Source organism: Typopeltis vanoorti, chromosome 4 (assembly GCF_054136105.1).
Source record: "Typopeltis vanoorti isolate ZY-2024b chromosome 4, IOZ_Tvanoo_1.0, whole genome shotgun sequence".
Classification (NCBI taxonomy): Eukaryota; Metazoa; Arthropoda; class Arachnida; order Uropygi; family Thelyphonidae; genus Typopeltis; species Typopeltis vanoorti.
Window position 1 is genome coordinate 33171387 of NC_143552.1, and position 17240 is coordinate 33188626.

Genomic DNA, 17240 nt, shown 5'->3' on the forward strand with positions numbered 1-17240 from the left:
TATAAGCACCAAATGTATGGTTTGTTATACACATACTGGCCACTGAATTAGAAACCTTTATGCATATGTACATAAGCATCATTTATGTAGCGTATATGCAAACTTGGTCACATGTATTACCACATGTTCTAGGTACTTATTTAAGAATGCTGCTGGACAATAATTGTCAATAGTGTCGATCACAATGGGAAAAACAAAGGATCTTTCAGAGTTTGATAAAAGACTTATTGTAGGTGCCCTTCTAGCTGGAGCCATGATTTGGAAAACAGCAGAACTGACTGCTTTCTCATAAGGTGAGATGTCCTGGTTATTAAATCAGTGGGAAAATAACCTACATTGCTTATCTAAGAGGCATAACTTCTCAGATGATGGCAATAGACAGTCTCTCAGGAACAAGATTGCTGTCATCTGAGAAGGCTTGTATGGACAAACAGAACTTCCTGCGTGCAGCAGTTGACTGAAGCATTTAATGTAAGCCATTCCCAAACCATATCTCACCAAATTATTGGCAGGGAATTAAGAGGGATGGTATTGGCATTCACGTGCCTAATGGAAACCACTGATTTCTGTGAAGAACCAGAAAGTTCATCTACAGTGGTGTCAGGAACACTATGACTCGACACTGGAAGACTGGAAAAAGTCGTGGTATGACGAGTCACAGTATACCTTGTTCTGTACTGAAGGTAGGCAGAGAGTTTGGCAAGAGCCGCCGTGAAGCAATGAACCCAGCTTGCTTTGTAAACACAACTCAAAGTTTTGGGGGTGGTGTCATGATGTGGGGTATGTTCTCTTGGCATGTAACAGTTCCCCTGATATTGCTGGAAGGGTGGGTGTCTTCCAAGGAATATCTGAACATTGCTGCTGATCAAGTCTGTCCTGCAATGTTGACTTTTTATCCAGCAAGCAATGGTTTTTTCATGGATGACAGTGCTACTATCTGTCATGCAAGAATTGTTCAGCAGTGGTTCAGCGAGCATGATAGCGACTTCTACCACCTTCCCTGGCCACTAGAAAGCCCAGATGTGAACTCTAGAATGTATGGGATATGTTAGACTTAGTATGTCTACAACCTACTAAGTGAACACTTAGTAGGTTGTAGACATAGATGCAATCCAACACCTTGTGGAATCTATGCCAAACTGTATGTGTGCTGTAATTCAGGCTAAAGAAGGTCCAACATGGTATTAACTAAAAGTTTTTAATTCAGTGTATAGTAGAAAGTTTGCTTAGCAAGTTCCTTTAAAATAGCATTACTCTTGTGGGGGAGTGGATTTTTTGAGTTTTTTTTTTTTTAGTGAGTGAGATTAACTCTCACTTAATCTCATTGAGAGAGTTAACTGTATTTGAAACTAAATGGGCGAAAATCCTCAAAAATATAAAATGTTATTGTTAATAACATTTTACTGATGACAGTTATTTAAATAAACAAAAGTATCATTAAATAAACATTTTAAGGAATATATTTTAGCAGGAAAGTCTTTAAATGATATCTTTTTTACATATTAAAAAAAAAAAAAAGATAGATGCAGTAAGGCAACTTGTGTGCCAGACATTATTCTTATAGATAGCCTTAAGTATTGAATGTTATTCATAACTTTTTTTATGGTATTTTAACATCAAAAAACTTAATTTTTTCACTTCTATTCTATCCTATTTTATCTTATTCTGCTTAATTTGTGAGATCTTATTTTTAAAGTCATTCAAAATATTCATCTGTGAGGTTAGCCTAGTGACTGTGCACTTCGCAACCATATACCTGGGAAAGGAGTGCCCTAGGTTCGATTCCTGTCAGTGACGTGAGTAACTGAAGGATCTTCCTCAGCCATAGCCAAGTAAGCTGGTCTTGGGCGTCGACAGTAGGGTTTTTTCCCAGTTTATCCTGGGGTTTTTCATCCTGCAAAGCAGGCAAACCGACCTTGAGAACTTTACACTACAGGACATAGGATACACCAGGGCGTAGGGCTGACCACCTTATCCTGTGAACAGTTTGAGGTCCGATGATTAATAAAACCCTTGACACTACAAGGTAAAAGAGGGTAAAATGAAGATGAGATGAGATTCAAAATATTCACACAAAAAAAATTTTTTTTAGTATTCCTCTCAATATAACAGTGGATAAATATGTTGGATTTTTAATGCTTATATATTTCTGTACATGTTTACTGTAATAAGTATACACTAATCCCTTGATTAGTGTGCCCCCGATTAGTGCGTCATTTTTTTTTTTCGATACCCAAATTCAATTAGTGCACCTATATACATCTTAAAAATAAATGTTACAGATTTAAAAAATTTTCTATCTATACATTTTTATGGCTAACTATTTTAAAAAAATCACTCGCCAGAATGAAATAATTTAGTTACCGATTTAAAACATTTTACAAAGTTATTTTTAATGGCATACTACACTACTACCATGTACACCATGTATACTATGTTCCAAATTTTTACTGCCAAAATTTATTTTGTCTGCTATAGTATGCCCACAGATTCATGACTCTTCAACATTTCTGTGCATGTCACAAAAAGGAGAATTCATTCCGATAATAGGATAATCAATCGGTCTTCTGGGATGAGTTGCTTATTATTGCTTGTCGGAAAATTAACTTCTCTTTTATGATCAGTGTAGTTTTTAAAGTGGTAACTATTTTGCTTGAATAACAGTTGGGAAATTTTATCTATAAAGCACGTGATTTCCCGTGTTGGCGACCAATTTGTACGTCCTTCATTTCTTTCTCCCCTTCAATGATAACATCTAAGAGTTAATTAAATCTCATTCTGAAGAATTGAGTGATTCCGTCCTGCTAAATTTAGATGCACAGCAGGAAGATCCTGAAGAATATGAAGAAAATTTAACCACTGATAGTCAACCAAAAGAGATTTCACAAAAACAATTTGAAAATATTTTTTGTACAATCAAGTTTTTAAGCAGCAATACTTAGAGGCTGACCCTTATGAAGAGAGAAGCAGTAAAATTTGTAGAAGAGTAGAAGAGGCAATAGGGCCATACTGTCAGTTGTATGAAAAAAAGAAAAAACATGCCATCCAAACTACGTTAGCTCAATTCTTTGTGAAGAAGTAGAATAACAAAATTTATATTCTGGATATGTTTTATTGTCTTTCAGCTTCATGGTTTTCCTTTAACTAGGCCCATACTTTAATTCTTTTATAAAAAAAAATTAAGGTTCAAAAAAGAAATTTGAGGAACGAATTATACTTTTTCCCATAGGTTATTATATTCGATTAGTGCGTTTTCGATTAATGCGCCTGCTTTAAAGAACGCATTAGGTGCACTAATCGAGGGATTGCTGTATAATAATATGTCTGTTCATAGCTTTTTTTTAAGTGTTACAATACAAAATATACTAAATTATAAAAAAAAAATGTTTATTGACTAGTTTATATTTTGCTCGATTTCAACCCAGCATCCTTTAAATTCCATCATAAAATTTAAAATTTTATGATGTTTAAATTGTAAGAGACAAAAGATATGACGTCTTAATCTGATGCCCTCTAATGGTATATAAAAGAAGTTATTACAGATGTTGCATTGAAATTGATCTTAAGATGATTGTCTCCCAAATTTCTGGTAGATTAATGCAGTCTTAATTGTTAAAGTTAGGAGAATCTTCACAGTTATTGCTGACTCTAAAAATAGTCTCTCTGACTTGTAACAGCTTCTATATTGGTTTTCTTCCATCTAATCTTGTGTGAGGGTGTGTCCAAGATGTGGTCTGTCAGTCCTACTTACCATAATGATGGTGCAAATGTATTTCTTGTGTTCTCGAGATGGATGTTAACAGATCTTTTTGTCTGTTCATAGTGGGCTTACTTGATACATTCTAGGATGTGATAGAGGATTGAGTTTGTTTTTAGGAGAATGGACCTGAGTTGCTAATTTGACATGTAGTTTGAATGTTCTGTGAAGGTTATATTTTATTAATATTTTGACTATCTTTTCAAATGTATCCTAGATATATGGAATAGTAATGGAGTTTTGCTCTTCTGTGTTTTTGGAGGCAGAAATGAGAAGGGGGGCGCACATAGTATATTCTTCTATTTTGCAGATGCTTAGTTATTGGCCTGAAAAGTGTGGCAAAGATAGGTGAGTTGTGTTGCAAGGTCTGCATGCATCATTAGAACAGATAGCCCTGCTCTGTGAGTTAGTGTTGAGGATACCATACTGTTAGGCTGAATAATGATGTGATTGTTTATGCATATATCTTGCTGTGTGCGTGTGCGCTGGTTTTTTTTAAATAAAAAGAAAAAAGATAACGAACCATCAGAAAGGCAAGTAACTAATGTGTCAAGAAAAGGCAGACAGTTATTTCATTCTTTTTCTAATGTGAAGTGAATTTTAGGATGTTGGCTTTTAAGGAATTATGGAGTTATGAAAGAATCCAAATTGTCTTGCCCATGTAACCAGATGATAAATACATTACCTACATAGCATAGCCAAACTAAATGTTTGAAGGTAATTATGGTAAGTACTTTGTTCTCAGATTGCTCTGTGTAAAATTGGTCTCTGGTGCGTGTGTGTGTGTGGGGGGAACCATTGCAGTACCATAAATATTTGTTTGTAGATTTTTCCATGCCACATAAAGTAACCTGTGTTGGATCCTACTTCTTCTCAATCTACACTTTGGATCCGACATGATTACTATTACGATGTTTTTAGCTAATTGATAAGTTGTAAGTTGATTTCTAATTCAAATATAAACAAAATTTATATTTAAAGACTGCGCCACTTTATATCTGAATTAGTTCAAGAATTGAAGATAAACCAACTCTCAACTACCCTTCTTTTATATGGTGTTATAATATATACTGGCCTAGAATATTTAACTTACTTAATTTACCCGCTTTGGCTCGAATATTTTATGAATGGTGCAGTAAAAGAAATTCAGGCAAAATACATCTTTTGATTAACAAAAACAAACATTTACACTTAAAATCAAAACACTAAATAAGTTATTATAAACACTTCAGCTTTTCTGATAATACTGTTATACAAACTCAGACAATGGTAAATCTGTTATCTCTAATACAGTCTTCTCACAGTTCTTTAAGTTCCAAATACGACAAAAATTGCAGTAACACCTCTTCACAAACAAACACTTTTAAATTTACACTTCAGCTAATTTCTGCAGTAGTTACTGTTAGTATAGGGAAATTCTATGATGAAACTCACACACTTCTCTGTATAGAATTATTAAAGGTTGGAATAATCTTACCGATAATCTTTTTTCTTCATCTACTTATACGTAAACACTTTTTATAACTGTAAACACTTAAACAGTATATGGCACTCATTAAATAAATCTTCTAAGCAATAACTGAATTAATCATCGGCCACTATACACATAAACAAACGTTCTTGCATGAAGTTCTACTGATCACTCATGTATTAAGGCAATACACAATAATTCCTTATCTTGAGGTTTTATATGCACAGTTGTTCATTCCTCCTGCATTCAAATAATTCTTTAGGCACTGTAATTCTAAACACAGCTAACAGTAAACTTCAACTTCACAGCCTCTACTATTCTCTAGAAACTTCGTACTTTGCTTCAAGGTTCCGTATGTCCTTGAAAGGTCGGCGCTGAAATTAAATCTCAACTCAAGTATCACTAGTCTATTTAATAGTCTCTCAGCTGTTTTCTGTAGCTATAATTGTTATTCTACAATTTAATAGCTAACTGCTTCTCAACTAGTAGATTTAAATTAGCTGCTTGAGTGACTTGCCGACTCTCTAATATTGCACTCTGATTCCCCGAATGCTGAATGCTCCGATTCCAACTGAATGCCAATCTCTCTCTCTTTTCACTCTCTAATCTATGTTTTCAGCGTTCTTCCTTTTTATATCCATTCTTCCCGCCTAAATGTCGTGATCGCTTTAACTAAACATCAGCTTTTCTCCCTCACGTACTGTTCCAAACTCGTGCAAGCTATCTAACATACATTTCCATGACAACAAAACAAAACATAATAAAATTGAGGTATTGCATAACGCTAAACTTCTACAAATAGGAATAAATAAAGAATATTTCCATTTCAATTAATGTGCAGTTAAATTATCAAATACAATTTCTTATAATATTAATACAGTAATGAATAAAATAGCTTAATAATATTTAATACAATCTTTTCATTATTAATACATATATCTTTGATTAATTAATTAAATATTAGATAAAATTAAAGGTAGTTATATGAATATTAAATTATAAACAAGTGATTTACATTAATTAATTACAGGTCTAACCTTTGTGATGGAAGATCATGTTGGATTCTGAACCAAATAATAATTACTCTAATCTCTACATAATCAGAATCCAACACCTGCATATACAGTTAATTTGAATAATTCAAAGATATTGAGGGGAGGAGGAGTACAAATAAGATCTCAGAAATTAAATAAATGAAATTGAGATGGAAAAGATAGAACAGAAACGAAGAATAATAAACTCAACTAATATTTTATTACTTGAGTGTTTTCTGCTTTTCATTTTCATTTCTGCTTTGCCACCACATTATTTGGAAGAAGTTAAAATTTAACATTGGATGTATATTTTTGTGTATATTGTTGCCTATTTTCTAATTATATATATATATATATATATATATTACCTACAAATGGTGGGAATGTGTAGTACATTTTGGATGGGTTATGCATTTGTTAATCCTGCTCTAAAGAAACATTGCAATTTTTTTTTAGTAATTCAGGCTAACTGAATAGTAGTCATTAGCCTGAAACTACATTTCAGGCTAAAGTCCTATTATTTACTACTATTATTACATGTAGAATAGTAGTTTGACAGTGGATGGCGAGCATCATTTGTCACCTAAAGATGTTCGCAAACATCCGTACCACAATAGAATTCAAATGTATGTTGTTGTTTAGATAATGAAGAAGAAGAGAAACTATCTACTTAGTCAGCCAGGTAGCACTAAAGATGATGTCATATTAAATAAGAATAAAGATGATTAATTGCTGGGAGCCAGTAATCTCAGCATATCCCTGCTGGGTAAGATTGGATTATTATGCAGATAACTAGAAAGTATGTATCTCCAGCTTCTAAATTTCTTTTAAATCAAGATTGTGCATCCCCTATACCTGTTACAGAATATGCTTGCAAAATTGTAAAGCACTTGACAAACTTTCTGCTAACACCTGGTTCCCATTTTTAACAAGTTTTCAGTAGGTTATTGTATGTTTCTTGCAAAATTGAGATACATAAATTTTTTTGGAGTTTTTAGAAGTAATGTATCTCCATTTAGCAAGATCCACAAAACATTCACTCTCAATGAAGTACTAAATTAACATACATACAACTAGATTAATTACTTCAAACCAATTAATTTAAATAAATTTATTGTTCAAATAACAATATAAAAAGGTTATATTTGTCCAGAAAGAATGAAGTTAATAACTATCAATTTACTAATACTTCATGATAGTTTATTCTTGCAGTAGGAGCCTGTCATTAGAACCAGCATAACAGAGCAGAGTAAACTAATCTTGAATATTAACTTTAGTCTGCTTCTTTTTTACACTTAGAATATTTACATTTTAATTAGCATTTTGTTTTATTTTTATTCATTTATTTTTTTAAAATATAGTGATTGAGTTAAATATAGTGATTAAAATCTTTCAATTGGTCTCCTTTGGAAGTCATTTTGCTGGCCAATTAATTGAGGGCACAGTTAATTGAATGTGTTAGATAGTACTGTTCCATGAGTCGAATGATATTGATCCTCAAGCATCAGTTAACTTAGATTATTTGAGAGTCAGAGAATTGAGAAATAGAGTACTTTTTACCTGTTTGCCTAAGTTATTCTTAGTTATTATGTTTTTTTTTTAAATTTAGTGTTGCATGCTAGAACGTGATCTTCAAGCTGTTTTAGATGAAAAAGAAGAGCTTGTTACTATAAGAGATGCATATAGGCACAAAGTTGAAAGACTAAATCAACAGTTAAATTGTATGCTTCATGGTGAAGATCATAGGATTGTTGATATTGATGGTGTTCTTATGGAAAATAGGTAATATAATTTTTTGCTAAGCATGCCAATTATTATTGTTATTATCCTAAGACCCCCATGAAGTCACAGACTCATCTAGGCGGTCTCTTTTGTCATACACACAGCTCATCGTATTGTGCCTTAAACACATTCAAATTCTCTGCAGACACCCACACTCTCAGACAATGCATTCTAATCATTCACAGCTCTCCATGCAAGAAACTTGCTTCCCACTCCCTTGCTCACACTCTCCTTATACATCTTCCAGGGATGACATCTTGTTCTCCCCCAATCTTCCACCATTTTATGAAAAACCTCTTCAACATTAATCCTGTAACAACTCCTTACCAACTTGTACTTGTCTATCATATCACTCCTCTTCTTCCTATCCACTAGACTCTACAAATTGCATTATCTCAATCTTTCTTCATATTCAACATTCCAAACATCAAACTATTTTGGTCAATCTCCTCTACACCCCTCCAACATCTATTCATCCTTTTGAACACCAGGTGACCAAATCTGTGCACAATAGTCCATATGTGGCCCAATCAGAGCCTTATACCAGAATTGGAACCAGAATCTCCTTACTTCTTCAAGTCAGTGTCCTCTGCATCATTGTCAGAATCCGTTGTGTTGTCCACACAATTTCGGTAATATGTCCTCTAAATTTTAGATCATTATCCACTATCATCCAAAGATCTCTTATTTCCTCCACCTCCAACAATATATTCCCACTAATTACAACTTACTTCCAAAAATATTAATGATCATAAGTTATTTAAAAAAAGCATGATCATAAAATGATCTGTGCATTGATGTGTCTGTTATAATTTACTGTAATCAGAGATTTTGTACAATTGTACTTACACATGTAACATAATGTAACTGATTATCAAAAAGTTGTCTGCTTTTGAGTTTTGTTACTAACACATTAGTAGGCCTTTCTTAGTTTTATTTCTCAGTCTTGATAGTTTAAATCAAAATACAATTGGGTTAAAGCAGCGTTTCCCAGATTTTTCCTACAACGGAACACTTCACAAATCCTGAAATTTTCACGGAACACCTTGATTATTTTGTGATGTATTAATAATTAATGATTAATATTAATATTAGTACACTTATGTATACTGTGTGACATATTGACAAATATAAAATTACATTTAAATCAATTATCATTCATTGGACTAATGAAATCTTGTAGCATATTGTAGTTTCCTCAGGCCAACATCATTAAATTAATTTGTGCTGATTTTCATTGACATACCCCATTCTGATCACCCAAAATTTATGATATTATTATAAGTACTTACAAGTGGATGCAGACTTTTTCTCCTGTGTGCTGGTAGTTTTCCTCTCCTTTTTTACATCCTGGAGATCGCTTTGTAGGCTGACGAATCACTATCTGTTGCATCACAAACACCTTCAATAAGAGATTTCTTAACACCAAAATTAAACAAAGTCCTTTGTCTCTTATTCATATTAAAATTTAAATCTGTAGGCCTATTACTTTTAAAAAATCACTGCACTACAGTTTCGAAACAAGCACTTTCATCCTACAATACAAACTTGCGAAGAAAGTATTCAGTATTACTAGATTTGAGAACCGGATACAGACTACCTTGATCTTCAATTTCAATGGAAAAAATTTTTTTATATATCCTTGCTGATTGGTCACTAACATTTGCAACACAGATGTCATTTTGTTCAGTTTTGAGAACAGAGGATACATCACCCATTGTTGTAATCAGCTTGCAGGCAATTTTTATGACCAGTCATAAACAGCTGTATTCCCTTTTCCAATTTACTTCCATGTTTAAAAATAAATGGCTTGGTTACTGACATCATGGAACACTTATTCACTTTCCACGGAACACAATTTGGGAAACCCTGGTTTAAAGGATTCCCAGTACATAGTTCCTTAAAAGCTTTAAGTCATATTGTTGCCTTTTGACTACAACACAACTAGCAAATATGAAATGTGTACCTTTCATTTTTCTGTCATGTCATAGGTCTTGTGACCTATGACATGACAGTGCTGTGTGTGGGAAGTAGTTAAAGTAAAGAAGGGAATTTGTTGATGTGTTTCTTGAAGAGCTGAAGGTTGTAATCATTAGGGAAAACAGTATGGGGGAACACTTCCAAATAGCAGAGGTGTAGGGAATGAAGTTTCATGGAAATCAGTCAGTGCCTCAGTAGTTCTTATAAAAGAAAGATCATCAGTGTAAGTAATTTTTATTGAAAAAGCCTTCAGATTGCTTTTTGTATTATCAGTTCTCTAGAAATACAGTTAACTCTCATATAACAAACTCCATTGTAGTACTTCATGGTATAAACAACACCAAGAGATGACAAAATAAATTAATTTATTGAACTTACTAATATTTTGTTTGTTTTCTACCCAGCATCATCAGAGCACAAATTATAAATGGGACAAGCACTACACTAAAACATTAGAAACAATTCAATTTGTAATGGCATAGAACTAATGTCCTAACACTTATTCACAGAGTCAGGACTATTTGTTCAAATGGCCCTGACTCTGTGAGTAAGTGTCAGGGCCATTTGAACCCTTAAAACTGAGCTCAGGGACCTTTGTTAACACCTTTAACAAAGGTGTTAAAGGTGTTAACAAACACCTACAGCCTGTGTAAAATAGCTAAAATAATGCATACATCCTCACTCACTTACAACTGACACACAGGATCACAGCAAAAGTATTCCAATCCCATATATTAAGGGCACATCAGAAAAAGATAGTTAATGTTCTCTCCAAATATAATCTCCATGCCACTTTTAAACCACTCATGCTGCTAGCTACCTTCTTTCACTCTCCACTAAAGATTGACTTCATCCTTAGTCCGAAAAGTCCATAATTTCTAAAATGAATGCTGATCACCGTGCAACACTAAAAGAAAGAATTGACTTCATCCTCTTGCACGTTCTGGAGTGTATACAGTTCATTGTGCCTGCAGTTTGGCCTACTTTGGACAGACTGATAGATTAGTTAACATCCCACCCTTGAAGAATACAAAAATTACAACCCTGATCATCTTCATGGTATGTCAGGACTTACTATACTGTCCTGATCATAGTTGGGGCAAACCATACTCTGGATACTCCTTCACATAAGATTACACGGAAGAAGACATTGGTTTTACACGGAAGTCACTATAGATCCGAAAGACTATTTTTAGAATCAGCATCTGCTACGAAGCACTCCCCCTACCTCAATAAGTACAGTTACATTAATTTTCCAAAGATCTGGAAGTCAGATTGTGAGACCAGATAGCCTAACTTCTCAAATTAACTTTATATCTAATCAGCCCATTCAGTGCACCTTTACCAGTTCTCTTGCACATTCTTATAAAACACGAGCTGATAACCCATCTAATCCCTGTATTTACATAGTTTCTGCAATATCAAAAGAACCTCCAATTCATCTACCTCTGTTCCCACATTAGTGTCTGTTACATGTTAAAGTAGTAATCTCACTTGGATGATATACCCTTGTAAAGTGGTCACTCAGTAACTCAACTATTTTATCTACTGCTTCTCTCACCTCGTCACCATCATCACTCATTAGGGTTAATCTTCCATAGTCATTCTTTATCTCATTTGCCATGCAATGAATGAATGCTGTGGAATTTCCTTTGGACTCCTCGGCTAGATTCTTCTCATCATCTGATTTTGCCTTCTTTGCCATGCTGGTCACCTTTCTTGCCTGAATCTTCTACTGAACATGAGTTTGCTGGTAATTTTCTTATATACCCTTTTATATCATCATCATCATCAAATTCCTGCCATGTACCCTCAAGGGGTGTACAGGATATGATAGTACTACATGAAAAAAATTACATCATTACTAACTTCCTATCTACAATTTTCCTCCAAATCAGTCTGTTACTTGTCAAGACTCCAACATTATCAGATCTTATATTGCTATCGTCTAAGACACTTTGTACCGTATCAATCCACCTACATCTTGTTCTTCCTCTGGGTCGTTTTCCTGCCAACCTGGCAGAGAATACTTGTTTTGTTAATCTTTCTTCACCCATTCTGTTTAAGTGACCATACCACCTGAGATTAGCTCTGCTAATGCATTCCTGGATGCTGACAATATCAAGTTCTTTCATGATATCCTAATTTTTAATATGATATTCTCATTGATGCCATCTATTCATGCCTCTAATCTTTCTCAGGACTCTTATATCTGCGGTCTCTAGTCTCTGGTCAAGTGTTTTACTTCTGACCCAGCTCTCAGATCCATAAGTTAAAATTGGCTTGAATACTGTCTTGTATACAGCTAATTTAGTGTTCTAACTAATTTCTCTCTTATTCCATATGAATTCATTCAGTTGACTTCCTACAATACCAGCTTTGTTGATTCTGTTGTCTATTTCCATATTTAATTTACCATCTTCATTAAAAATCGTGCCTAAGTAGCTGAAATGTTTTACCTGTTCCACAGGTTCTCTGTTCATAACGCAGTTGACATTTTCAATGATGCTGCCTATTTTCATTGTCTTTGTCTTTTTTATTGCTGACTTTCATACCATATCTATTACAACAGTTATTCAATTTAGTCAGAGAATCTTGCAGACTTGTAGCAGATTTATTTAGAAGTATAACATCGTCTGCATAAAGCAATGAGTTGACATTATCATCTCCAATTTTGATATCATGTTTAATACCAGTTTTCTGCATAATGTGATCCATATAGATAATGAATAACAGAGGGGATAATGTACATCATTGTCTCACTCCAGATTTAACATTAAACCATCTTCCTGTACTCCCTTCAATTTTAACTGCTGACTTACAACTCAAATGCAGACTAAGTTTTGCTTGATATAATGCCCCATTGACACCATATAACTGTAGCATATTGAATAGCTTCTCTCTTGGCACCTTGTCATATGCCCATTTCCAGATTGACAAAACTTAAATACAGATTTTTTGTTATATTCCCATGATTTCTCCATAATTTGGCGTAAAGTGAAGATCTGATCATGACAGCGTCTATTTGTCCTGAATCCAGCTTGTTCTTCACCAAGCTTTTCTTCCACAATTCTTCTCAACCGTTTCTCAAGTATACTTGCATAGATCTTGCCAGGAACACTCAGTAGGGAAATACCTCTGTAATTCTCACATTCAGTTTTATTTCCCTTTTTATATATGGGTACTATGAGAGCTCTATTCCAATCATCGGGAATTCGTCCCTCTGTCCAGGCTTTCTGAACTATACACTGTAAGAATCTTATACCACCATACTTCAGCATTTCTGGTCGAATATCATCTACTCCTGCTGCCTTTCCAAATTTCAAGCCTTTGATTGCTTTTTCTACTTCAAGTATGGATATGTATTCCTGACTGCATGCCTGGTCAGTGTTTTTTACCACTGTGCTATCATCACTGCTTGTTTCATTTAACAGCCTTTCAAAGTAATTACTCCATACTTCAAGGATATCTTTTTCTCCCATTTTCATTTCACCTTTATCATCTCTAACTCCTTTTACAGCACTCTTTCCTCCATTCCTAAGCTTCTTCAACAACCTCCAGAATATCTTACCACCTTCTTGATATTTAATTTCTTTGTTCTTGCCAAAGTCCTCCCATGACTTTTGTTTAGCTAGTTTTACATTAGCATTCTTGCATTTGTCTCTGTATTCTCTAAGAGCACAAACTGACTTATTTGACAGGAACTTTTGATATGCTTTCTTCTTTTCCTTCACTGCCTCTTTAACTTCCTGTGTCCACCAGGGAGTTCTGATTTTTTTATCCTTGCAGACACCCTCACCACATGCCTCTCTGGCAGAATCAATCAATGTTTTCTTCAGAGTTTGCCACTGAATCTCCAAAGTTTGATTCCTGTTCTCAAACTCTTTCATTTTTTCTTCAATAATCTTTGTGTATTTTAGTCTACAGTTCACATCTGAGAGCTGCTCAACTTTCATTCGCTTTTAAACTTTCTTACATGTTATTCTTTTCAATATGAAATTCAATTTTATTCTGCTCAAGACTTAATAGTGATGACTTCCAATTTCAAATCCTCTGTACACTCTGGTGTCCTGCACCAGGGAGAAAATATCACTATCAACAATAACATAGTCAATGAGACTTTTCTTATTCCTTGCCTCTTCTCTCCATGTGAATTTGTGCACATTTTTATGTTGGAACATGGTGTTAGTAATAACCAGTCCATGTCCTGAGCAGAAATCCAACAGATATTTGCCATTATTATTAGCTTTGCTCTTTTCTTCAAATTTTCCCAAAATATTTTTGTATGTCTCACAATCATTTCCTACTCTGCTATTTAGATCCCCAACAAGGACCAACTTTTCCTTTTTCATTGTGTCAGTTGCTTTTTCTAAAGCCTCAAAAAATTCCTCCACTTCTACCTTAGTAGAATCTTCTGTGGGACAATAGGCACAAATAAGTCTCATTGTCCAGTTCCCCATTCTGATATTTGCCCACATTACTCGAGACTGACTGCCATTCAAGAAGATTAGCCTTGTATTTTGTGTTGAATACTATGGCTACTCCTTCTTTTCCTTGATTGTCATTGCCTGAATATAACATTTTGTATTTATTGCTCAGAAACATCTCACCAGTTTTTGTCTTTTTTGTTTCAGTCACCCCCTATTATGTCAATCTGGTACTTATCTAATTCCTCAGCTAGCTCCATTTCTTTGCCATTCACTGGCCTTGTAGTTCCACATATACCCCTTCTTGACAGAATATTCCTCATATTTTACAATATCCCAAGTCAAGACTGTATGGTCACTTTTGCCAATTGTAGGTAATGCGGCCATCTTGGTTATGGATACCTCTTCTGATCCTATGACAGGGTCAAATACTCTCACTCCTCTAGTTCCCCCCCCCATCACATGCTACCTCAAGTAATTCTCTCTCAGTAGGTGTGTAAATTCCATTTCCTTCCTGTCATGTGATCTTTCTTCTTTCCAGTCTATATCTCCAAAGTTGAAATCCCCCATAATAATCACTTGACCTGTACTCATTTTACTAATTTGCCTATTCATGTCTTCTAGATCATCTGTGGAACTCCCTGGCCTATAGCAACAATCAACTATATATTATGTCTTACATGATATATAGTTGATTGTTGATGAATTTACTGAGTTTGCTTCAAATGAACAGCCACATTCCTGCCCATCTCCTATTCTTTTTGGCTGCAATTCATCTGCTGTCATCAATAGTACCCCTCTCCCATCCTATCTTCTCTATCTTCCTTGAAAATATTAAATCCTTCAGATTCTATCTCTGTTACTACATCATCTTCTGTTAGCCAAGTCTCACTTGGCTTGAAACAAATGCCTATAACTTTTGGTGAGGGTTGCACTAATCAATGCCAAAAAACTCTTCCCTCTTGTTCTTGATACTTCTGGCATTAATATATAGAAACTGCAGCATTCCTTTAGGCCTTCACCCAAACCTTTACTTCCTGAAGTGATGACGTTGTTCATAATTTTTGTTTGAGATACTAGATTTCACACTTGGTCATTCTCACACTCACTAGCCTCATTGAGTGCCTTCACACGTACTCATCTGCTTCCACCCTAATTGCTTAAGTTTTCCTGAATTTGTGCTTCAGCATGCTCGGTGTACAAAGCATTCTCTATACACCTAACACCAAAACCATTTAGATGCACTTCATCAGCATTATACAAATCCTTTTTTTTTGTCAAACACTGATCACAGATCCACAAATCTTACATCATTCCTTCTGCAGTATTGATTCATTAGCTATCAATGCCCTCCTTCCTCAGTTTGCCCCTAGCATAGCAAATGGTCCTAGCCCTAGGCATGTGTGTGAGAAGTTTGTTCATGTAAGCATGCTCCGAGCAATAGTGCCATCATTGTCTTAATCAAGAGGTTTCAACGTACTCAGAGTGTTTTGCTGGAGTGCAAAGGGTATTTAGAGAGACCGTGAACTGTAAACACAAATGATAATCACAGGAGCTTGCTGGAACAAGTGTTACAGTCCAAAATGCAGTCAACACCGAACAGTGGTAAAACTTGGGATACCAAGGTAGTCACTACAGTATCTCAGCCCTATTTCAGTTCACAATGAACTCAGGCTATTTCGTTTGGCAGAGAAAATTATGCAAACAAATAGAGGGGACAGCCATGGATTCACCACTCTCCCCACCCTTGGCCAATTTCTTTATGGAGACCCTTGAAGAAAAAGCCTTAGCCTCTGCCCCTCAAAAACCAACCATATGGCTTCACTACGTTGATGATGTGTTTGCTATTTGGCCACATGGCTCTGAAACACTCCTCTCCTTCTTAACACATTTAAACAACCAACACTCCAGAATCAAGTTCACCCTGGAAAAAGACCTTTCCTCCCTTTCCTAGACACATTAGTCACCCGCCAACCTGATGGAACCTTGGTTTTCTCAGTTTATAGAAAACCCACCCATACAGGCAGATACATTCACCAACAATTCCCCCCCCCCCTCACAACAATATGGAGTGGTGAAAACACTATACAACAGGGCTAAACTAATCTGTTCTAACGACATGGCCCTAAACACTGAACTAAATCACATCCTCAACACTTTCTCAGCCAATGGCTACCCACCAAAAAAATCTAAAAAATATTAATACCTACAAACTACAGCCCCCCCCCTCCACAACAAAGATTACTCTAAATCCATCACCATTTCCTACATCCAAGGCACCTCGGAAAAAATTACCAAAATCTTAAAACATGACCTGACCTCCTGTTACAGGCCTTACAGAAGATTGGCATCCCTTATCTGCTCCACCAAAGATCAACCACTTCCCCTAGACCTACTTGGTGTATACCAGGTCCCTTGCAGTTGTAAACTGTCTTACTTTGGCCAAACCGGCAGGACAGTGAATATCAGAATTTCTGAACACAAGGACTACATTCGTTTTCACAAGTACAGCCATTCTGGTCTTGCAGACAGAATCCTGGATACACGCCACAGAATATGATGGAAGAAAGCTACAGTAATACACTGTAGCAAATACAAATTCGAAAGACTATTTATGGAATCAGCCTCAGCCCTAAGAAACTATCCAAACTTCAACAAATTTGGTTGTATGCGACTGCCCCAAATTTGGGAGCTTACATCAGCAGACCTTCAGCCCAATGGCCAAGAACACCTACTTAGCCTGCTAGAAGGCACCATCAGGACTTTTAGGAGAACAATAGCTTCATCTC

The 17240-nt window shown here is 35.2% G+C and overlaps 1 protein-coding gene across 1 annotated transcript in view; it reads left to right on the forward strand.

The window, feature by feature from the left end:
* LOC150107210 (coiled-coil domain-containing protein 149) overlaps positions 1 to 17240 on the forward strand; it is a 182645-nt gene that overhangs the window by 60074 nt on the left and 105331 nt on the right. Inside the window, exon 6 of the mRNA XM_090391693.1 lies at positions 7872 to 8044. Coding sequence (XP_090247819.1) covers positions 7872 to 8044 — 173 coding nt within the window. The remainder of the gene's footprint in view (positions 1 to 7871; positions 8045 to 17240) is intronic.